The 26017-nt window shown below is 36.6% G+C and overlaps 1 protein-coding gene across 1 annotated transcript; it reads left to right on the forward strand.

Annotated features, from left to right (window-relative positions):
- The first annotated feature begins 5267 nt into the window (after positions 1 to 5267).
- Positions 5268 to 10542, forward strand: LOC139896285 (WD40 repeat-containing protein HOS15-like). Its single transcript, XM_071878887.1, has 15 exons — positions 5268 to 5476; positions 5840 to 5988; positions 6087 to 6318; positions 6496 to 6633; positions 7571 to 7671; positions 7770 to 7816; positions 7978 to 8128; positions 8217 to 8280; positions 8358 to 8516; positions 8604 to 8725; positions 8996 to 9070; positions 9166 to 9219; positions 9387 to 9460; positions 9557 to 9631; positions 10078 to 10542. Exons 1-15 carry the CDS (start codon positions 5416 to 5418, stop codon positions 10295 to 10297), a joined length of 1722 nt encoding a protein of 573 aa, XP_071734988.1. The 5' UTR covers positions 5268 to 5415; the 3' UTR covers positions 10298 to 10542.
- Positions 10543 to 26017: the final 15475 nt, after the last annotated feature.

Genomic DNA, 26017 nt, shown 5'->3' on the forward strand with positions numbered 1-26017 from the left:
TACCGGATGACTTAACTTAGTTAGCAGTTTATTCAACTTAGGCACAAATCTTGGAGACGCAAACGACAAGTTAGCACCACTATCAAAAAGTATACGTGCCGGACTAGAGTTAACCATGAAAGTACCTGAGACGACTTCATTGGATTGTTTGGCTTCTTCATTCGTCATCAAGTAGTTGCGACCCCTAGCCGTACCCACCGCTTTCTCCAATTTCTTAACGTGATCATTGTTCAAATTGGGACATTCCGGCCACTTATGCCCTTCTTTGCCACAATTATAACAAGTGAGTTTGGTTGTAGAAGGAGGGTTGGTACAATCACGGGCCATAAGTCCCTTTCGTCCACAATTATGACAAGAATAACGGAACTCTCCGGGAACACTTTTCTTCACACTACCGACACTCTCGGTTACACCCTTACTCTTCTTGTTCGAATGACTTGTAGCTTCGAACTTCCTCTTGCCAAAAGTAAAGCCACTCTTTCTTAACACAAGCGCCTCAAAACCTTTGGCCATATTAAATAACTCATCGAAACTCTTCACCACGTTCACACTAATCTTCTCTTGATAACTATCATTCAAAATTCGATAGAAATCTTCTTTCAACATTTTATCATTCCCGACATACTCAGGGCAAAATTGGGTCTTCGATAAGAAAACGAATTTAAGAGTGTTCAAATCCATTGACCCTTGCCTCAAGGAACGCAACTCGTCCTTAAGCCTAGTAATATCGGCCGGAGTTCGGTATGCATCGAAAAACTCCGCCTTGAACTCATCCCAAGTTAAATCCATGCATTGTTCTTCACCATAGACTTAGATTTTCGCGTCCCACCACAATTTAGCATCGCCTCTTAACATGCTACAACCATATCTCGTCTTTTTATCGAGAGGGCATTCACATGTACGAAAGGCCCCCTCCATATCGGAGATCTAACGGGCACTCTTAAGTGGGTCCCATTCACCATCGAAGGTGGGAGGTTGTGAGTCCTTGAAATTCTTATAAAAGAAGTCCCGTCTCCCCACATTATCCCCTTGTAGAACAAGCTTAACTTGTTCCCTAACCACATTAACTAGTTGCTCGTCGATCGTATCTAGAAACATCTTCTTAACGTCTTCGAGAAACTCCGCTTTTTGACGTTTAAAGATGGCCTCAACTTTGGCCGTGAACTCGGGGTCCTCGCTCGTGCCCCCATTATCGGTGTCGTGTCCATTTCTCATCTTCATTCTATAAAATGAAAGAGGTTAAACAACGAATGAAAAGACATGACACGCATATATATATATATATATATATATATATACATACATACATACATACATACATACATATACACCTTACCGCCCCATCTTGCTCAACAATCGTCGTACATCGCTCGTTTGACACGATTTGCACCCGTAACAATGGTAGCTAGTCATTGCTACGCGAGCACGTCACATTAACTCGTTAGTACAACGTCTATCTCACTTGATGATTTCAACTATAACACAAAACAATTAGTGCAAGGTTAGATCACATAAACCTATGCACTAACAATTCCCAATCCGACCCGAAGTCCTACAAGTCCCGCATAAAAGCGCATACACAATAAAGTCTAAGTCTAGGCACCTATCTCAAGTCGCCTAAATCCCTTAGACCATGCTCTGATACCACTTGAAACAACCCAACCCGTATTCCATACGATAATTTTTTTTTATATTACACATTTACGCGCCAATTAAATATGTAAATCATTCCACAAGTTCCATTTAAAACGTACCACAATTTAAATGTTTACAAAGGCACGAAGGCCATTAATTAAGTTTAATACAAGTTCGACCTATCCAAAAACGATAGTTTTAATCCAAACAACACATCGAGCATGATTTGGGGCTAAACTACCCAAAACGCTAGGCCAACTTCCAAAAGCTCCAACAAAACATCATCAAAGGACACCTAGTGCCCAACAACCCCTTTTCCCTTATCCGCACCTGCATCTAAAAAGATAAACAACGAGAGGGGTAAGCTAACGCTTAGTGAATGCAATAATTATACATGTTCATATATAACCTACTTACTTGCAATCACATACCATACCGCATACAATCTAGCAATTCGATAACCATGAAAACATCATGCATAAACTACTATCCACAATTCACAAGAAACTAGCAACAACAATAGCATATAGTTCACAATTTAATATGCTAGATACAAATTCACACAACCATGGTTAACCAATCGTACAAGAGAACGGTACTCGTAGAAGACCGTCGGAGTTCATAACATCCATTAGTGTTACTTAAACACCGTGTAATCACTAATCCCCCGGGTGATGTCTTGAACACCGCGACTAACTCACCCCCATGGCAATGTGGCGTCTTGAACACCGCGACGATTCCACATGTCAACCAAAATCATGAGTGGTGCCTTGAACACCACGGCATCCACTCCCATGACAAAGTGATGTCTTAAACACCGCGACAATACAACATGTCAATCAAACAATGAGTAGTGTCTTGAACACCGCGACAATACTACTCGTTACATAGAATGTGGTGTCTTGAACACCGCGACAATGCCACATTCATACTACACAAATAAATACATTATATACGTACACGCATAATTATTCCACTCACCTTAATACAAGGATGATGATTATGCACTTCCGAACTTCAAAGCAATGTACCTAATACATTAAGTACACTTTCAATACACAACTAGTGGAGCTAACCACATTACTTACACTTGAGCATTTAATGACCCATTAGCATTAAATAGCTCACTTACACCAAAACCGCCCATAAATGGCCAAGACACATATTAAATCACTAAAACTAGTGATTTAAAGTCTACTAACTTAAACCAACACAAACTTAGGGTAATTCATACCCCTTTCACCCAAACTAGGTCAACATTACTATTTTGACCCATTTCAACACTTAAACTTACAAAGTTGGTCAACTTAACCCATTTACCATTCTTTTAACATTTAACAAGTGTTTTAGTGCTTAACAACACAATTAACACTTACACATCTCAAATCATAAGACCAAACCCTAGGTTATGGCCATTAGGGTTTACTTTCATCAATCTAACCCAAATCCACCCATATTACCCCCAAATGGGTCTTACAAGTTCCAAATGAACCAAACCCTAGCATAAACTAATTAAAACTCAAAATATGGAGTTAAGACTTACCAACACTATCCACTCGTAGCTAAGAACGAGGAGAACAACTTTAATTCTTGCTCCAAGGTTTGATTCACAAATCTCCACTCTCAAATCTCACTTGAAAACAAATGGGTTTTTAAGTTTTGAGGGGAATTAGAGAAAGAAAATGAAAAATAAATGGATAATAGAGGATAAGTGGCTGAGACTTAAAGTCTCCATCAGATCTATACGCGAAAAGACAATTTTGCCCTTGAACCACTTATTTTAAAAACAAAATCCGGAACCAGTTCACCCAGTGGGTCGCGGCGCGGCCCCAATTATCGTGGCGCGACAATTAACGTATTTTACGAGCTTTCTTAAATCATTCCTGACTCAGATTCTAGTTATTGGTCGCGGCGTGGCCTTCTTCTCCGCGGCGCGACATTTAAAGGAAAACTCGACCCTTCTAATCATGCCTCCTGACTCTGGTTTGAGTTCAATGTCGCGGCGCGACAAAGGCTTCAGCGGCGCGACAATTGCCTTCAACTGAGCCATTCGACAACTTACACAACTTAACGATTTATTCAACTTGTACACTTTGTCTAAACTTCGTCTTTTAGTCTCACAAGACTTAACATCAACAAGGACCCATGCATATACTCGTACATGCATATATTCTAAACATATATATATATATATATATATATACACATACATATTCATATATATATTTACACAATAACTAGCACTTAGGTCTTTTAATCACACAAATGCACAAGTTATAAGTGTACTAATAATTAAGTATGTACCTTTAGACATGTATGGGAAAAACGGGATGTTATACAAGCCCAGGCACTGGCAAGCCCATGTGCCAAGCACTGGTAGGCCGTATGCCATGGACATGTGATTTTTATAATCACATGTGATTGACTTTTATCGAATTGTACTGTTGATGAACCGTATCGAGCGAGAGTCTTCATATGAACTTAAAAAGTGATTTTTGGAATCAAACACTTTCAAGCTGTGATTCCTTCATCAAAGATGTTCAAAATCAATCCATAAACACTCTTGAATCATTAACTGAAGCTAAATCATCACATAATTCATGAATTTAATGATGAACGCAAACAATTGACTTTTTTCTCGAGCCTTGGACCTTGAAATTCGAATTCCTTTCTTCGATTTAGGAACTGAGATTTTGCAAATAGCTTCACGATGAGATTGTGAACACTTTTACATTTTCACATTTCCTGACATCGTTCCCGATTGATCTGGAGACCTAATCGCCTTGACTTTTTGAAAAACGAAGAACACGAATCAAAAGCTTCAAACCTGTTGTTATTGATTCAATTTGATTATGAACGTGGTTTAGGGTTATAATATAGATCATGTGTTTCATCTCAATTCATTGTAAGAATCATCATGAGAGGAATTCACAATTTGAAGGTGATGAAGAACATGAACATACTGTTGCTTGCAATTTTTCACAATTTAAAGGTGATGAGAAATCATCTGCAATTGATCTAAGGGTTAACATTATCCCTTAGATATCAACCTAAATTTATGAACAGAATGTTCATGTTCTTCATCACCTTCAAATTGCAGATGATACAACCTAAATTCATTATATGAACAGTATGTTATGAACCTAAATTCATTAGATATCAATTCATTCTTTATCAACCTAAATTTATGAACAGTATGTTATGAACATATCAATCTAAATTCATTATAAAACACGTATCTTTTCACATCTCATGAAATTTATGAATTTTAGTCTTTTCGAATTCTGATTGTTTTGACACATTTCATTCTTAAAATCACATTAATCCGGTCAAACAAGACTAAGGGTATAACTTAAGATTCAGGAAGGTGATACTTACACATCACTTTTTGATCCATGTATATTTTTGTCTTATAAATTTACATGTATGCCTCTAAATTAATTTAAAGAGTTAAACTTATATAATTATTGTAAGCATAATTAAAGATAAATAAGTAATTAGATGTACATGAATCAAAAAGTAATATCCAAGATCACACATTAAACAAAATAATCCCTTAAGATCAAACAAAATAAAAGTAATAAATATCAAAATTAATTCCTTACATTATATACATTTGGGTTTCATTTAGAATATTTTCCAGCATCACTCATTGAACTGCCCAATTTTTCCGGTATCTAGGGTTTAGTGAACTTATAACAAACGACGATCTAACAAACGATTGCTTCACTCAATCTACGCTATTTTTCATAAATCTTTCATCAAACTGCATCAGCAAACATGATTAACATCAGTTCCGCCGAATTGAACTACATGATCTTACGTTACCTTAATGAATCAGGTAAACGTCACATCACATGATTACATACATATGTATAAATTATTAGATTTACGTTCGCGATGCAAAATTTTCATTATCCGTGCATACATTTAACTGTTTGATAATGATTTTGCCCTTATGTTAGTTCAAATTGCGTTTTTCATTCTTAAAACATGTGATTTCTCTTATCTCTTGGTTATAGAACTCGCATTTTGTACTTATTGATCTGTTAGGTTTTGAAAACGATGTCGTTTCTGATGATCAGTTTGATCTTCGAATTGTATAAAGATTTGTGTAATTATGTATATCAGAATTCGGTTAAATAGAATTTTCAATTTATTGGACATGCTGTTGAATTGATATGTTGATTTATCTTAATTCCAGGTTTTGAACATACAGCTTTTAATTTTGCGAACGAGTCAGGTCTGATCAAGGATACTAGTATTGATGGAAATTTGGTTCCACCATCAGCTCTTGTCACTTTCGTACAGAAAGGAATTCAGTATCTCGAATTAGAAAAAGAGTTGGCCGTTGTCAGTTTGTTAACTATTTCACCGGTTTTCAATTTTCATGTATTATATTATTCATTACAATTGCAATGCTGATACTGTTTTTCTTTCTAATTTGACAGAATGATACTGATGTAGAAGAAGATTTATCATTCATTAGTCCAGTGGAACTCCTCACTAAGGATGTATATGAACTAAAACAAATTGTTGAAGAGAAAAAGAAACAGAAGGCTGAAGAGGAACTTGAAAAGGAGAGAGAACGCGAGAAGGGTAAAGCTGTAGTTGTTAATGATCCTGATAGTGAAAGGAAGCGTAAGGTTAACTCGAATCTTGCAGACAAATTGACATTGGGAGGTAAGTTTTCTTGAAATTGGGCACAGTATATGCATAAAAAACATATGCAAAGTATATTGGGTTTATTCCGTACATTTTAGTCTACTAATTTATAAATTATAATTTACTAATTTTAAGATATAGTGTATTTTCGATTTCAGTAAACTGATATGGATGTTGTTGGCTTTGTATCCACAGAATGGTTGGATTGTAATTTATTGCTAGAGGAAAATCGTTACCACGTTGCGAGATTTCATACTTCTCATATGACAAGTTCGACAAACACGTGTCAATCTATATTTCAGTTCATGCATGGAAACATGCCAAGCATCCCGAGTCTTTTGTCTTTAAACGAGTAACATCATCGTTGTAGTAAATTGGCTCTTATATGTCTTGTTGTAGTCATCTGTCCAATATAGTTTTCATAGTTATCTTCACATTAAGCCAATTCTTTCAAACTTGTTAGAACCAAGTAGCGCTTGTAGTCGTATTTGGAAGGATGGGGCTTAATTTGGCAGAATAGCTATCTATCTTTTACGTAAAAATGATGATTTATCTTTTCCTTCCTTTGATCTGTTCCCCTTTCGGTTTAATTAGTATTAAACCAGTTCAAATTTTTTTAATGAGGTGGTTGAAATCTAGTACTCGTATCTACTTTGGGGGTAAGTCAGAAATTTTCCACCTAAGGAAACAAAACAATAAGTTAGTCGTGTAATAATTAAGGTTTCAGTTGTGATTCGAGACTGGGATTGGGATAAAAAGAGAGACATGAACGAAAATGATTCATAACACGATACTTCTTCCACGGCAATTGGATTCACTGTGCGTTTCTATCATCTTTCTCATTATTTATTTATTTATTTACTGTAATTTTTATACTTACGTAATTGCTTATTTCCTTTTTAATATTTATGCATTCTGTGGATTAAACTGACTATACTTTAGTATTCAATATATAATGTACTTTGACTAGTAGTAAGATTTGGTATGTTTGAACCAACAAATGTTCATCTGAACAAGTTTTCGCAACACGCACTCATATATTCATGCATAACATACTTATGTAGAGCAACAAATTTAGATACTTTCAGCTTCTGCACTCTCCTTTTCACAGATTCGATGAACCCTATAGTGTTGCGACATCAATAAAGGGAGGACTCTCATGTTATGTTTTCTGGTGTACAACATACATACTTATATGTCTAATTGTTTCATTTTGTCTACAATTATTGGCATGTGCAAAGTATATAATCCTTTGGGGGATATGTTTTAGGACCTGTACCAATGGGTATATCTACTACCCCTACAAGACCTCGAACTCGTGGGGTCCGTACTACAGAAGATGTATTGATCTTGGAAGGTCATACTTCTGAGGTTTGCACTTCTTTCTCGTGGTCATAACATAATAACTATTAGTTCTAACAGATTGTTTACTTGAGAATTGAATGGGCCCATTTTTTGTATTCTCTTAGGTCAGCACTTGTGCTTGGAGTCCATCAGGTTCACTTCTTGCCTCTGGGTGAGTGTGTTATGTATTGACCCAATTGTTTCTTCGATCTTTTGTTGCTGTAGAAAGTCAAATATGTTTCATATACACCTTCTCATTTGATTAAATATACTATTATAATGTAATATATGATATTTGATTACATAATTCACATTTGTTGTGATGATTCATAGGTCTGGAGATTCGACTGCTAGGATTTGGACCGTTGCAGACAGGACTAACAGAGCTGGTGCACAGAATAGGATAAGGAATGTGTGTGTACTGGATCATTCTAAAGGTAGACCAAATGCAAAAGGAAAAGAAGTTACAACACTTAATTGGAATGTAAGTGCAGAAAATATTATTCTTTTTACGTGGTTTATTAAAAGCACTTATGTTCATCTTTATTGCTATATTCTGATCCTTTTTACAGTTGGATGGAACGCTTCTTGCCACTGGTTCTAACGATGGGAACACTAGATTATGGGATCAAAATGGCAAGGCTTTAGCTGTTTTTACATATTTTTAAAGATAACCAGGTTAAAGTTATTATAGTGGGGTGTATATAACGCAGGTGAACTGAAGAGTGTTTTGAGTAAACATAGGGGGCCCGTAGTTGCTGTTAAGTGGAGTATGGACGGTGATTACCTTCTTACTGGAAGCTTTGATAATACTTCGATTGTGTGGGATGTTAATGCACATGAAGTGAAGCAACAATTCGTAGTCCATTCAGGTACTGTTGAATGACTTGTGTAGCTTCACAAATATCTGTTGAATGTCTTAGTTTAAACTGAACCATACACATTTCACAACTTGATAGGTCCTGTTCTTGATGCTGATTGGCGGGATAATCTTTCGTTTGCCTCGGGATCAGCTGATTTTATGGTTTCTGTTTGCGAGATTGGAGCAAATCAAGACTTCACACTGCTAATTGGTCATACGGTTTGTGATATAAACTGCATGTTTTTTTTTCTTTCAGATTTGTTCTCTGTAAATTTTAATTTCTGGATCTTTAATAGTGTACTAAAGGAAAGTTTTTGTGATACAAATAAGTGGAAATAAATATGAAATCACTTAGGTTATGAAGTAGCATGTAACTAATTCACACATTTAACTAAACTATTTGGATCTTTGACAGGCTTTATGTTGAGGTTATAGTAACTTAATAATTTTGCAGCAATCATTGATATTTTGATCTTTACTTGATTTCAGGGTGAGGTTAATTGTGTCAAATGGAGCCCAAATCGTTCATTATTGGCTTCCTGTTCTGATGATAGCACTGTAAAGGTTATGTTCGCAAAGATTTAAACTTTATCGTGTCTCTTAGCTGCCAAAGCATCGTAGATGGTATTATGGTTTAACTTGGAATTAATATTGTTCAGGTCTGGAGTTCAAAGCAAACTTCCCCTCTTCGTGATTTTAGAAATCATACTAAGGTGATTCATTCATGTTATTGTAGATTCCTTTGGTTATTCATTCTTATTGATGAGAAAATCGTCTTTGTGGTGTGTTTGGAAACATAATACATCAAGAACTATATCTTTTGATCAAACTGATCTTTTTTTTTAATTTCATACTAATACTAATAATAATAATAATGCAGGAAATATTCACAATCAGATGGAGTCCTACCGGACCTGCAACAGCCAATCCAAATAAGCAGTTATTGTTGGCAAGGTATGTTGCTCATGTTTACCCTCTTCATCTTATCCAGGCCTTTTTTTTTCTTATACCAAATATTATTATAATTATATTTTTTATTTTTTTCTTCAGTGGATCATGTGACTCGACAGTGAAGCTATGGGATGTACAGTCTGGAAATCTTCTCAGCAGCTTGAATGCTCACCGGTATACATCTTCACAATGATTCTTTCCTTGCGATACATAAATATTAATTGTTGCGTTACTAAAAAATATATCTGATGATTTCGATGCGTTTCATGTTGTTTAGGAATATAAGTAACAAATACTTGCTCATTTTCTTATAAGCTATCATACCAAAAATGTCCAACCAAGTACTATAAGTTACATTGATAAATGGTAGGAAGACATTAATTACCCCTGCAGCATAATGTACTGGAACTATATTATATAAATGGATAGTGATTTGTTCTTGAAAATGCATAGTAACATAAACTTGTTTTATTCGAGAACTGATGTGATGATATTTTAAGTAAAGATTGATAACCTAAGATATAACCATGGAGTATATGCTCTAGTTGTACATTGATTGATACTAGAAAATAATAAATAAATAATAATTCATTAACAGTTGGAATTTTACTGAATAACAGTGAGGCTGTATATACTCTGTCGTTTAGCCCAAATGGCGAATATTTGGCTAGTGGTTCTATGGATAGGTGCATGCATGTATGGTCACTAAAAGATGGCAAGATTGTCAAATCCTATTCCAGTAATGGGAGTATATTTGATATTAGCTGGGACAAAAACGGTGACAAGATCGCTGCTTGTACCAACAACAACCGAGTTTGTGTCTTGGATCTCCGAATGTAAATCGCTCGCTCGCATTGAGATGTTAGTTGTTTGTGATGGATTTAGGTGTATTTGATACATGATGTAGTAAAGGTGAATAACACTGATCTCAAACTGACTGAATTCATGCACTTTTTACATTGTTCTTGTTGAAATGTAAAATGATAACTGGGCTGGAGTTTGAGACTTGAGATATATAGTCTTGTGCATGTATGGGTTGTGTATGTGCTCTGGTTTTGTTGATTTTCCTTTAATGTTCTCTCTCTAATTTATTTGCTCTGATTATGAAGGTAACATAAAATTTTGAGTCCTTGGTGAAACTGACCTGTGTGCGATCAGGAACTATTTATACATTAAATCGATTCTGGCTTACTGCAAGCCCGTTTGACCCGTTTGAACTGTTCCCATTTCTGTTATTTCTTACTTGACCCAAAATGACACATTCATAAATGAACGGGTAAATAACATCACCTTGACTGGACCGTTTTTTATCTACTCAAGCCACGTGAAAGTCAATTAGTTGAATCTTGTGCCTGATTTGCTACCCCAAGTCGGCAATTTTATGTATGTGCTCTTTTAAGTAGCGATGTATGATGATTACTGCTAAGGCTTTTAATTACTGTCCTTATGAGGGCACTGGTGAGCTTCCACTTCATAAAAATGGAAGAAACAAACAATTTGTAAGAGAATTATGGCAGTAAATATACAGATGGCAGGGTATATATTAGATTAGTAATTTTTTTTTTCAGATGCTGAAGGTGTTGGTACACGTTCTTAGATCTACAGGGTAAAAAGAAAACCTTAAACAGGTGACGTTTTTACTTATTAACTGGAAGTGGCGTTTATGGTAGACTATAACTTGGTGGTGATGCAAACTGATGACGCTGAGTTGGAAATGCGAAGAAGGTGCAGTGCAGGTTAAAAAGGTTGTGATATCTAGATTCATATTAAATATGATCTCACTAATCCCCTGAGTCAATATCAGTACATTGGTTGATTCGGGGTTTTATAACTCAAACGAGCCAAATAGTCCACATACTTAGAAAATTTAGCTAGAAAGATAATGGGTTGAGGGGGAGAAAGCCACCCAAAGTCTGTTTCTGATGCATATGACATCCAAAAGGAGTTTGTTTACTTAGGCTTAGATTATATGATTTAACGACTTTTGTGTTGTCATCATTGGTAACTCAATATTCAAGTTGAAATAAGATATAAAAAGACAGTACGAGTGTAAATTTTTGTGGAGTGCTTTTTTCATTCAATCATACGACTGGCGTTAGCTGAAACGTTTTGATGAGCAAACCTACCAAATGCTGACAGTCTCATTGCATCTTTCTTAAGATACGCTTTGCTTGTATTTTGCATCTGTTTGCAATACTATATGCTTATAAACTGTTTCGTAAAATATTCTCATGTAGAATAATTTTCGTGAGAATTTTTACTAAAATCTGTCTGTCTCTTCAGCCAGCACAGCAACATTAAAACTCAGGATGTCTTTGCTTCAACAAGATGGTGCAATCTTGGACTGTTTTTGGCTCCTAACCTTTACTTTATATGCATACCCTGAGCTCGATTTTATTTTATAAGCTGGCTACCCTGACTTGGTGTGCTATACAATTATGCTTCGTAGTTCGTGCTTAGGTTCAGGGCAGTTTTCTGTTTAATAAGGTTCAAAAATGAGGTATTACTTTCTAACTAATAAGGGGTAATGGTTAAGGGCAATGGCGCATACAGGAATTTTTTTTACCGGGGACGAAAATTTTGTTAAAGGGTAGCAATTGTTTTTTTGGGCGAATTATGGAGCTTTTGGGGCAAAATATAGAGGTTTTTGGACAAAATTTGGAGGTTTTTGGGCAAAATTTGGAGATTTTTAGCAAAATATGGAGGTTTTAGGGGAAAATACAAGATTCGGGGCAAAAAAAAATATTCCACCGGGGGCAAAATCGAAAATCCAAAATTTTTGCACTAAAAATTGCAAATCCACTTGGGCCGACTGCCCCCCTCCGCCCCGTAACATTTACGCCCCTGGTTAAGGGTAACTAGGTAGCCTTTTAATAAAAAAAATAATAATAAAAAAAAGAAAGAAAGAAAGAAAGAAAAAGGGTATCCGGGTGAGTAATGATATACTAGTAAGCTACAGCGGGTTGGGATAATCGTCCATGTCTTATTGTAAAAGAAAAAAGCCGCCCCGCCACAGCGGTCGGGTTCAGTGGCGGAAGCAGGATTTTTTTTATCGGGGGTGAAAAAAATTTAAAACTGTAGCAACTTTTTTTTGACAAAATATGGAGGTTTTGAGGCAAAAGAATGAGGTTTTTAAGAAAAATATGGAGGATTTTGGACAAAAATATGAAGGTTTGGGGGCAAATTTTGGAGAATTTTGAGCGAAATTTGAAGGTTTTGGGGCAAAAAAAAAATCCACCAGGGGCAAAGTCGAAAAATACAAAAATTTTCCACCAAAATTTTAAAATCGAACGAGGGCGGACGCCTCCTACCCCCAAGTAACTTCGCCCTGGGCGGGTTGCTTCCTCTGTCGTCGCCGGGGAGCTTGGCCAGGAGACCTTAGGAAAAGTTGCTAAAACAAACGAGGCATACCGGATAAAGCATCTGGTAACCGTAAGTTACTAATACAAACCCACTATAGGCGGCAACCACCACCCGGTCAGCACACTGCCAGCACATAATATAATCCAACATAGGAGCCAAAACCAGCAAATAAGTAGGCTGGAACCAGTGCAAGGTTCCTAGATCCCATACACGTTATTTCACTCACTTTTGGGGATTGCCGATCACATCAACCAATAAAAATGATGCTTTATTGCATATAATCATCATTTTGGAGGAGAATGTGATATGGTTGATGTTCGTGACGAGTTATTACTTGATATAAACGAGAAGTAAAGGCAACGAAGAGAAAAACCGTCTTCGTTGGAGCTCTTGTTAGTAAATGCTCAAAAGAACTTAGAAAATGTCTAAAGAAATTACAAAAGACGTGGAATTGTGTAATTCTTAAAGTCGTGCTTAGTTCAAGTAGGTGAAAGTCTTGCTACACGATTTAGGAGCTCACGAGTGCTTTGGAGAAGGACATTCACAAGTAGTACGTTCGAACTTTCTAACCAAGGCGAGTGATGATTCGACATCGACTTCTATACATGTGCGGTATAGGAGTCGAACTTCAAAGAGATGTTTTAACATCACATAGCGTTGCTTATTTGAAAAGTGAGTAAGGGGAACAAAAGGAAATTTCCACATCCTTAAGGGAATTTATGGAATCTTATATCGATACGGCGCTATAACGAATGAAATTAGTGCCCCATATACTTTGGTTTTGGGGGGGGGGGGTAGTTTCTATGGTTCTTCCGTGTTTGCTTGGCAAGTCAAATGTTGGAGGGAACTAAGTGAATTCGGCGAAGATATCTTTCTTTACTGAGGTATATCGAACCTAGTTAAAATTCAAACTTAAGTAGATTTTCGAACATTGTGCTTAGTCCACGTAGGAGCCCACGAATGCTTTGAGGGGGGAGCCTCCAAGAATACGAAGTATTCATTTTGACATGAAGTGATGCTATAACGATGACTCTTGTATATATACGTTACAAGACTCGCACTTCAAGAAAGAAATGATTGATTGGGGGTGTGGGGGCGGGGCTGGAGATTCAAAGGAATTCCTACATCATATGAGGATTTTTTCAAGATCGGGTCAAGGGCCAATGATCGAGTATTCGAGTTGAACGAAGAGCCCAAGTACTTTGTGGGGGAGCTTCTAGAGTTTTGACACGTCAACTCAAGTCAAGCAAATTATGTCTTATGCATTCCGCTGTGTATACTCAACAAATCGTTGAAGATAGAGGAACTCCATGAAGGAGATCTACATCAACGACCGTACATGATTTGTGTGTGTGTGTGTATTGGGGGGGGGGGGGGGTAGGATTAGTTATTAATAGTTAAATCTATTTCCATGTAATTTTGTATATTTTAGATAAGGAGCTATTTTTGACACATAAAAAACTCATGGAGGAGATTGTTAGGACCTTGGAATGAGCCAATTATGTGTCCATGTCTACTCTTGTATGGTGGGATATATAGTGAGGGCTATATAAAGATCCCCAGGGTTCCCTAGTTAGTTAACATTATCCACCAAATTTCAATGTATTCAAGAGAGCTGTGGAATATAAGTTGACCATTTGACTTATTCTCTCTACCATTCATGTGGTTGTTGTTCACATTTAAACGAGTTCCTGCTCCAAAGGGTCCTTCAGACCCAATTGTCAATTGACGTTTTGTCAGACCAATAAACCCGTGAAGTTGCAAATGGAAAAATGTGGTACCAATCGGGGAAAGAAGAAATATGATTCTAAATATATGAATTGACGGACAACGATTGTGACCCTTGAAATATATTTTGAAAGTAATAACCTTCCGGACACTATGATGATGCAACTAACCAATGGCGATACTATAGTTAGAAAGAACAGATAGGAAGAACTCCGTAAATGGGATACAGAGATTTGATTCCTCAATAGTACGACCGTAAAGAGAAATTCCCGTTAGGCAGAGCATTGGAACGATGCGAATGAAGAGGAATAATAGGGTCAATGATGTGAAGAACGTGTCATATGATTTATATTAGGAAAAATACCGGTTATTAGAACTATTACACAACTACGGGCAGTGTACCCGATCGTGTAGTAGTATAGATAATGGTTTAGTCCGTGTATCGTTCCAAGGACAATTGTACGTATCAAACTACAATTAGAAACTATATTATGATTAACTAAGTTAATGAAATTGAAAGGTACGAAATATTTTGGTTTTACCCTTTAACGATGGGCGAATCAAGAGGATTTCTAGTTTTATAAGTAAAGGAACTGTTTTTAGTATTTTTAGTTTTAATCTATTGTAAATAAAGCAAGTAAAGATAGTTTGAATTAAATCAAAGAGACGAAATGTTTATCTAGATCTTTTACCCTCGGTATTGAATGTAAGTTTTGATATTAAGGCCTGATTGAATGACTTTGTATGTAAGTTACCTATTAGATTCACCAAGAGTTCTCTTTAGCAAATATGCAAACACAATTACAAGATCAAGGGTTCCCTTTTCTCTATAGTTCTTGTATTTGTAATCGGATAACTTAACTAGTTCTAAGGCTTGAAACTTGACTTCTATGTTCATAGTTATCAATAATTGTACAAACGTTCATTTCATACAATTCATCCCTATATCGTCTAATCATTTGAATCTAATTTACCCCCTTGGTTCGGTTTAGTAAACAATCAATCTAAGACAAGTTGTATGACGACCCTCAATTTTTCACTTTCTGTGTTAATTGTTCCATTAATAGGATTACTTGTACTCATGAACCTTACTTAATAAACTTTGATTAAATATTAACTTTTGATCAATATTTTTGTTAATATAAAGTTTATGTATTCGTGTATTATCTTTATTATATAAACTATATACTAATACTTAAAAGTGACATGAAATAAACTATACAAATTAATATGTAGACTAATTGGAACCAAATCACCAACTAATAAAAGATTAGGGTCTAATAAATAAATAAAATGTATTTAAATAATATAACCCTAATATTAATAATAATAATAATTATAAAAAGAAAAAAGAAATAATATATATAAATAAATAAAAGAAGCCGTGTAAAAAAAAGGGGAAAACAAATACATTGATCACAAAATTTCGGCTGTAGGTTTCTTTAGGAAATTTAACTTGACTCTTAAGTTGGTAAATCCTAGTTCAACTCTAATTCTTTCCTTGATCTCCAAGTAGTTTAATGCCATTAGGAAACCTACAAGACCTATAAAAGCATCGTGATTTTCCAAGTTAATCACCACAATTAAACCTGCAATCCAGTCGACATAAACCTCCTGCTTTCCCCCCATTTTTTATCGTTAAAAACCCCTAAACCATCTCCATAGTCTGTCGAACTAGATCACCTGCTCCATCTGTTTTCTGTCGACAACATAGCCACCAAAACAGCCTCCTATATCGACTGCAATTAGCCATTAAACCTGCTGCGTTTTTGTTCCTAGTTGCTGCTGTTCCTGTGCAACGAAAACAAGTAAGTTTGCTTCTGTTTCCTGCTGTAATATTCAACCCACAACAGCCCTTTCGAAGTTTGATTGTTTGTTTGCTTGTTTTCTGTCTTTCTGTCGATCATAGAAGCCAAGAAGAACCTCCTGGTAGGTCGTGATCTGTTGCTACTTTCTGCCGAGTTAATCTGACCCAAACAGACCTCAATTGGGTCATACTGCTGCTGCTGTAATCTATTTCTGTTTCGCCATTCATCATCACCAATCCTTGTCTCCAATCATCCCTAAGGTAGCCTAAACTCTAGTTAAATTTGTTCTTAATTTAATTACCCTTAATGTTATATATATAAGTATTATGTTAAAGCATTAAGGCTAAGTTTTGATTGAGTTAAGATTGTTGTAAGGTTAATTATAATGATTAATGATAAAGATATTGATCAAGTAATTGTTAAGTATAAGATTATGATAATGATAAAAGATGTATGATAATAAACTAGTTGTAAAATTAAAAGATGATAACAAGTATGAATTATAATTATGAAGTAATAGGATTGTTAAACCTAAAAGTATTATGATAAGTTATGATTTTATGTGAAAAGTTATTAACTAGTTAGTAATGATAGATAAAGATTATGTTTACGAGTAGATTATGGCTAAAAAGATTATTAGTTGATATGTTAAAAAGTTATTATTTTATGTGATTAAAAGATTATAAATTATGATTAATTATATGTAAAAAGTTGTGATTTTATGTATCGATTAGGTTAAGATTGTGATAAAAGTTATGATATTGTGATTAGTTAAGTAATTATGATCATGGTGTACGTGCATGCATGCATGCATACGTACATATGTGCATGTATACACTGTATGTATATGTGTGTGTGTATATGTAAATATATGCATACGTGTATATGTATGTGTATATGTGTATGTATATGTACGTGTATATGTATGTATGAATGTTTATTATGTAAGATACATAAGTTAGTAAACATAATAATGAAAAGTAATAAGTATATGTATATGTACCATCTTACACTATTATATATGTAACACATACACCTACTATATATATATATATATCATATAGTTATGAACACATACATGTATAATAATAATAATAAAGAATATGTATATGTATGTATCACATAGAGGTATATTTATAGATGTAACATATAATGATAAGTATATATAAAAGTTGAATAATTAAAGATTAATAATACTATTATTAGTATAACCTATACACATACCTATATGGTAACACTTAATAACACTAAGTATATTATCATTCATATAAATATAACTTTTCTCGAAAACGGTCACTGTTAATATAGTTTACTATATTAATAAACAAACTTTATGTCTATTAGACATTACCTAATCGAACATTATATCTCTAGGTTGAGATCTCTGCTTACACACTCCATTCATACTACTTGCGTGGATTTTCTTGCTTGCTATTAAGGTGAACTTCATAGCCCCACTTTTTAACTATCTTTATATACTTATTTTGAACTTTTGGAGTGAGACACATGCTTGCTTTCAAACTGTTTTACGCTTAGACACAAGTACCTGAAAACTGTTTAACTGTGCTGACATGCTTTGATTCATGTTAAATCCCTACCATGATATCGTTAATTGCTACGTATAAAGGCAAGCTTAGTTATTGTGAATAGCGCTATTGAGAGTGACGTCTCTAACCATTTGACCGTTGGTCTTTGGTTACATAATAATGATTAAACGACACTAACAGTTCAAGGTGTCCTGGGGTAACTTTGTTTACGTTTTGATATCATAACTTCAGCATTTACTTTTGATAACTAAATCTTGTAGTCTAAAACTATATATTAAACCTATGTTGTTCACTCAACCTTTTTGGTTGACACTTTAAGCATGTTTTGTCTCAGGTGAAGATTGCTAAAGACTTTGTGTGCTATTTGGGCTTTGCTGCTTTTGGAGTCCGCATTTTATCATTTATATCATTGCATTAAAACAATTTAGTTTACATTTACAAATTGTAATGACTTAATACTTTCCGCTGCGTTAATACATTGGTTCTTAATTAAAACGTCTCATATAGAGTCGTTCTCGCTTTACACTTGTGTTATGATATTGGTTAGTCACATATTACCCCTGGTTCTATTTAGGGGGTGTGACAGATTGGTATCAGAGCCAGGTTGTTATAGAGAACCAGGATTGCATTTTATGTGTGCCTTATGTGTTAGTTAGGGTGCCTTAGTAATCCATAGGTCTATAACCTTTTCTGCCTCGATTTTTAAGTACTTTCCTTTACATTTTAATTCGTGCTTTTGCGTCTTCCTTAGAACTTGCCTAACTTAGTTCTTCCGTGTCTTTTAGGATGTTTCGCTTTAGCCCGATCATCATCTCCGACAACGAGTCCGAAGGATCCGTTAAGTCACCGGTCTACACACCTACTACTCCACCTGCATCACCAGTTTATGAACCTGCTACACCACCCACATCACCTGTTTACACGCCCGCTACTCCTCCACACTCTCCTCCTATGGGAGAATCCCGCATTAATGCTAATCATGATAGGGATGACAAGGAGGAAGAACCCAAATCCGAGCCCTCTGTTGACTCACCTCTCTCTCTAAAGAGGAAGGAACCCGAGACCCCAACCAATGATATCCCCGGTCCTTCTAAGAGACAAGACACCACCGACTTGGCAATGATCATTAAACGCCAAGATAGGTTGGAAAAGTAGCAAGAGAGCATCTTTGATTTCATGTCTGATTTTATCAAGTACCAAAGGCAAAAGCACCAAGTATTTGAAGATTTCATGAAATCTGTTCAAGAACTCCTATGGGATAAAGAGCAAGCGTCTGTTCATGCCCGATTGACTAAGGTCGAGAAGAACCAAGACCAATTGGGGAAGATGATGGCTGACATGAAAGCGCTTCAAGATAAGTCAATGAAGGATTTTGAAGATTTCTTCAAAGAGTACCACTAGATAGTTGTCCTTCTAGCATATGTTTTTCCATTTTCGTATTAGTGTTTTCATTCATTGTAAAGGCTTTGCCTAAAACTACTATCTTAGTTTCGTTTCATGTTTATTCTAGTTTTCGTACCGTGTAATAAAAGATGTTAGTTATCTTTGTGATGTTTAATAAAATTTAAGTGTTTTTATTACATCTTGTTGTTTTCTCTTACATATATTCCCTATTACTTGTGGTGAGAAATTTGTGCATTTATTAAACAATTTATAACTTATTAGCACCATAACTCTTCAACTAATACTGTTTTTATGTATTGAAGATCATGGCTCAATCAACTCGTGGTGCTAACACTCTTCCAAATGTCACTTTGACACCCGCACAATTTCAACAACTGCTTGCTGCCGCTCAAGGCAACAATAATCAAGGGAACAACCAAGGGAATCCACCTACATCATGTACCTACAAGGAGTTCATGAACTGTAAGCCTCCATCCTTCAATGGGAATGAGGAAGCAGTCGAGTTAACTCGTTGGTTTGAAAAAGTCGAATCAATCTTTCGTATTTGTAACTGTACGGAAGCCGACAAAGTGAAGTATGCCACTCACACCTTAGGTGGCCTTGCTTTGACTTGGTGGAACGCTTATGCCTAAACTATGGGGTTAGATGCTGCTAATGCTATTCCATAGGCCGTTGTGAAAAGAATGATGACGGATAAGTTTTGCCCAAGGAATCAAATTCAAAGGCTAGAAGTGGAGTTTTGGGAATTGAAGGTCATTGGTACTAACATTGAAGCTTATACCAACAGGTTTATAGAGTTGGTTTCTCTGTGTCTGGATATGGTACCAACTGAACAAAAGAAGATTGAGCGGTACATAGAGGGTCTTCCTGATGAGATTCAAGGAAACATTATTGCTGCTAGTAAGGAGACCTTAGATGCAGTGATACTTATGTCTCAAAATTTGATGATGGCTAAGAGGAGAAAGGCCGCGGCTAATAAACAAGCCGAGGCTAAGTCTAGTGAGGGTAAGAGAAAGTTTGAACCATCTCAAGGTTCAAGCCAAGGTTCAAACAAGAAAGCTGCCGATAGTTCTAGAAGTGGTTATGCTGGGACAAAACCACAATGTAATCGTTGTGATAGGCATCATAATGGGAAGTGTATGGCTCATTGCACCAAGTGCAAGAAGACTGGTCATATAGCTAAGTATTGTAAATTTCCCGCTACAAAGGCAAACGCTTTTGTTCCAACTTGCTATGGTTGTGGAGAAGTTGGACATTTCCGCAATCAGTGTCCAAAGAACCAGGGTAACAATGGTAATGCTAAGAGCCGTGCTTTTATGATAACTGCTGAAGAAGCCCGTGAGGATGATGAAGTGATGACGGGTATGTTTCTTGTTAACAACATCTATGCTACTGTTTTATTTGATTCTGGTGCCGATAGAAGTTATGTGTCTACTAAATTTTGTGCCTTATTCACCAAAAAATCACAAGCCTTAGAAATTAAACAACTTGTAGAAGTAGCTAATGGTAAGGTTATGAAAGTAGACAACGTGTATAAAAACTGTGATCTGATCCTAGACGATAAACACTTTAAGATCGACCTTTTGCCAGTCGTGTTAGGAAGCTTTGACGTAGTCGTAGGAATGGATTGGTTACGCCCGTTAAGAGCTGCAATCATGTGCTATGAGAAAACCATTAACATTCCTCTAGAAAATAGTGAAACCCTAATCGTTCAAGGAGAGACAAGTGGTTCTAAACTTAATATCATCTCTTGCATCAAAACCCGCAAATATCTAATGAAAGGATATCAAGCTATCTTAGCCCATGTTAAGAAAGTCGAACCGGAAGAGAAACGTATTGAAGATGTACCGGTGGTTAGAGACCTTCCCGAAGTATTTCCCGAAGAGCTCCCTGGTCTCCCTCCCCAATGACAGGTTGAGTTTCAAATTGATTTGACTCCCGGTGCTGCACCGATTGCAAAGGCACCATACCGACTAGCTCCATCTGAAATGAAAGAATTATCTAGCCAACTACAAGAACTTTTGGAGAAAGGTTTCATTCGTCCTAGCTCGTCTCCGTGGGGAGCACCTGTTCTATTTGTTAAGAAGAAAGATGGCACGTTGAGAATATGTATTGATTACCGAGAACTCAACAAGCTAACCATCAAGAATGGTTATCCACTCCCGCGCATTGATGACCTATTTGACCAAATGCAAGGGTCGAGTATTTATTCGAAGATTGATCTTAGGTCGGGTTATCATCAATTGAGTCAAGAAAACTGATGTTTCTAAGACTGCTTTCCGAACTCGCTATGGGCATTATGAGTTTCTTGTCATGCCTTTTGGTTTAACCAATGCTCCTGCTGTGTTCATGGATCTTATGAACCGTGTATGCAAACCTTATCTTGATAAATTCGTGATTGTCTTCATCGACGATATTCTAATCTATTCCAAGAACGAGAAAGAACATGAGCAACATTTGCGATTGATTCTAGAGCTCTTAAAGAAGGAACAACTATATGCCAAGTTCTCTAAATGTGAATTTTGGTTACGAACCGTACAATTTCTCGGACATGTAGTTGATAGTGAAGGAATACATGTCGATCCAACAAAAATTACTGCTATTCGGAATTGGGAAGTACCTAAGAGTGCGAAACATATTCGCCAATTTTTAGGACTTGCTGGTTATTACCGAAGATTCATCAAAGATTTTTCTATTCTAGCCAAGCCTCTCACTAAGCTAACTCACAAGGGGAAGAAGTTTGAGTGGTCCGAAGAATAGGAATCTGCTTTTAAGGTTCTAAAGGATAAATTGACCACAGCCCCGATTCTATCACTACCCGATGGCAACGACGATTTTGTAGTCTATTGTGATGCCTCGAACCAAGGTTTCGGATGTGTCTTAATGCAACCTAACAAAGTCATAGCCTATGCATCTAGACAATTGAAGAAACATGAGAAGAACTATACCACGCATGACCTAGAGTTAGGAGCTGTGGTATTCGCATTGAAGATGTGGAGACATTATCTCTACGGGATTAAATTCACGGTGTTTACCAATTATAAAAGTCTTCAACATATCTTTGACCAGAAGCAACTAAACATGAGACAAAGGCGTTGGGTCGAGTTATTAAATGACTACGACTGTGAGCTTAAATATCATCCCGGTAAGGCGAACGTAGTTGCCGATGCCCTTAGTAGAAAAGATCGTGTCAAACCGATCCGAGTCTGAGCTTTAAACATACATATTCGTACGAATCTTACATCTCAAATCCGTGAAGCACAACTTGAGGCATTGAAGGAAGAGAATGTCCAACTCGAGGGACTTAAAAGTCTCACGAAGCAACTTGAACTTAAGGGAAACGGAATAAGGTATTTCAATAACCGAATCTGGGTCCCAATTTTTGGAAATCTTCAAGAACTAGTCTTGGATGAAGCACATAAGACTAGGTATTCTATTCACCCGGGCTCTAGTAAAATGTATCACGATGTGAAAGAGTTTTATTGGTGGCCTAATCTTAAATCTGATATTGCTGATTATGTGAGCAAGTGTCTTACTTGTTTGAAAGTTAAGGCTGAGCATCAAAAGCCATCTGGTTTACTTCAACAACCGGATATTCCACAGTGGAAGTGGGAATGTATCACTATGGATTTCATCACCAAGTTGCCCAAGACTTCAAACGGCAATGATACTATATGGGTCATAGTGGATCGTCTTACCAAATCTGCACACTTCTTACCGATCAAGGAAACCGACAAGATGGAGAAATCGTCACAACTTTATATCAAAGAGATTGTCTCTCGTCATGGAGTCCCTATTTCAATCATTTCAGATCGCGACAGTCAATTTATCTCTAGATTTTGGAAAACTTTACAATCTGCTCTTGGAACTCAACTCGACATGAGCACTGCTTATCATCCGCAAACCGATGGTCAAAGTGAACGAACCATTCAAACATTGGAACATATGCTTCGTGCTTGTGTTATCTTCAGAATATCATCCTCCTTTACCTGCATTTGATGATACCCAGAACGTAAATCAATCTTCGAATAAAATGACGAGCCTTGTAGTTGATCAAATAAGTCGTCGATTCTTGGTAGTGGATAATGATTCTTGATGGTAAGTTTGTTCAACTCTCGGTAGTCGATACACAATCTGAATGTACCATCCTTCTTCTTGACAAACAAAACAGGAGCTCCCCACGGTGATGTGCTTGGTCGAATGAAACCACGCTCTAAAAGTTCCTGTAACTGACTTTGTAATTCTTTCATTTCGCTGGGTGCGAGTCTGTATGGAGCACGAGCTATTGGTGCAGCTCCCGGTACAAGGTCTATTTGAAATTCAATGGATAGGTGTGGAGGTGGTCCCGGTAATTTTTTCGGAAATACATCGGGAAATTCTTTTGCGACAGGAACATCATTGATGTTCTTTTCTTCGGAATTGATTTTATTGACGTGTGCTAGCACAGCATAGCAACCTTTTCTTATTAGTTTTTGTGCCTTCAGGTTACTAATAAGATTTAACTTCGCGTTGCTCTTTTCTCCATACACCATTAAGGGTTTTCCTTTTTCTCGTATAATGCGAATTGCATTTTTATAACAAATGATCTCTGCTTTCACTTCTTTCAACCAGTCCATACCGATTATCACATCAAAACTCCCTAACTCTACTGGTATCAAGTCAATCTTAAATGTTTCGCTAACCAGTTTAATTTATCGATTCCGACATATATTATCTGCTGTAATTAAGTTACCATTTACTAATTCGAGTAAAAATTTATTATCCAAGGGCGTCGGTGAGCAACTTTGTTTAGCACAAAATCTCTACTCATATAGCTTCTATCCGCACCCGAATCAAATAAAACATAAGCAGATTTATTGTCAATGAGAAACGTACCCGTAACAAGCTCCGGGTCTTCCTGCGCTTTTGCCATATTAATATTAAAAACTCTTCCGCGGCCCTGCCCATTAGTATTCCCCCGATTCGGGCAATTTTTAATAATGTGGCCCGGTTTTCCACATTTATAACAGACTGCGTTGGCAGTACTTGCTTCGACACTACTTGTTCCGACATTACTCGTTCCGGCATTATTTGTTCCTTTAGTTCTGTTATACATTGGTCCGTAGACCTCACACTTTGTCGTGCTATGACCATTTCTTTTACACCTGTTGCAAAATGTTGTGCAGAACCCCGGGTGATTCTCTTCACACCTTTGGCATTGCTGTTTCTGATTATTATTGTTGTTGTAGTTGTTATTGTTGTTGGGACGTTTGTTGTAGTTGTTGTTGTTGTTGTTGGGATTGCGATTGTTGTTGTTGCGATTTATGTTGCGGTTGTTGGGATAGTTGTTGCGATTGTGGTTGTAATTGTTGTTGTTGTTGTACTGGTGACTCTTGTCACTGTTTTCCTCCCACTTTCTCTTGACTTGTTTCATGTTAGCCTCTTCGGTGACCTGCTCCTTAATCCTTCCTTCGATCTGGTTCACTAATTTATGAGCCATTCGACTTGCCTTTTGTATGGAGGCGGGCTCGTGTGAACTCACATCTTCTTGAATTCTTTCCGGTAACCCTTTTACAAATGCGTCAATCTTCTCTTCTTCGTCTTCGAACGTTCTGGGACACAATAGGCACAATTCTGTGAATCGTCGTTCGTATGTGGTGATATCGAAACCTTGCGTTCGTAATCCTCTAAGCTCTACCTTGAGCTTATTGACCTCGTTTCTGGGACAATACTGCTCGTTCATCAATTGCTTGAATGCTGACCATGGTAGTGCGTAAGCAGCATCTTGTCCTACCTGCTCGAGATAGGTATTCCACCATGTTAACGCCGTACCTGTGAAGGTATGCGTAGTGTACTTAACTTTATCCTCTTAGGTACACTTACTTATGGCAAACACCGATTCGACCTTCTCGGTCCACCGTTTCAATCTAATTGGTCCTTCGGTTCCATCAAATTCCAAAGGTTTGCAGGCAGTGAATTCTTTGTAGGAGCATCCTACACGATTTCTTGCGGAATTAGTTCCACTGCTAGATCCAGAGTTATTGTTATTTTGCATCGCAGCCTACACTGCGGCTATGTTCGCAGCAAGGAAAACACGGAAGTCTTCCTCACTCATGTTCAAGTTCTGACGAGTTGCCGGTGCCATTTCCTTCAAAAATAGCTAAAAGAATTGAGTTAATCATATAGAATTTAAGAGTAGTCAATAGTATTTCGTAGCATTATATGAACTTATTTATAAAAGCTTTTTCTTCATATTAGCATTTTATAGTTTTAATTCGGGTAGTACCTACCCGTTAAGTTCATACTTACTAGCTACTATACAACTCACTACTACGCTTCTATATGAAAAACTTATTACAATAAAATATCTCGTTCACACTTTATATAATATTTACAACTTACAATACCGCTATTATACATTTAGGATGAAATATAGCACATAATAACATTGCTACTCGGCAGCTATAAAGGCAATTCTAGTTAATACGCAAGTTGTTCAGCAAAAGAAATAAAGACACGTAATTCATAAGTCCAGAAACAAGTCATGCATTCTGGTTTTACTAAGACGACTTCCCATCCTTGGTTTTGTGGAAAGTAACCATTATGACCATTGGATAAGCAGCATGTTGTAATGTCGTCAAAAGGACGAGGGTTTCGTAATGCCCAACAGCCCCGTAACAATCTAAAAACCTTGTTTCTTATCTCAACTACCGAGTCCGTCACTTGTGGAA

This window comes from Rutidosis leptorrhynchoides, chromosome 1, assembly GCF_046630445.1.
Source record: "Rutidosis leptorrhynchoides isolate AG116_Rl617_1_P2 chromosome 1, CSIRO_AGI_Rlap_v1, whole genome shotgun sequence".
Classification (NCBI taxonomy): Eukaryota; Viridiplantae; Streptophyta; class Magnoliopsida; order Asterales; family Asteraceae; genus Rutidosis; species Rutidosis leptorrhynchoides.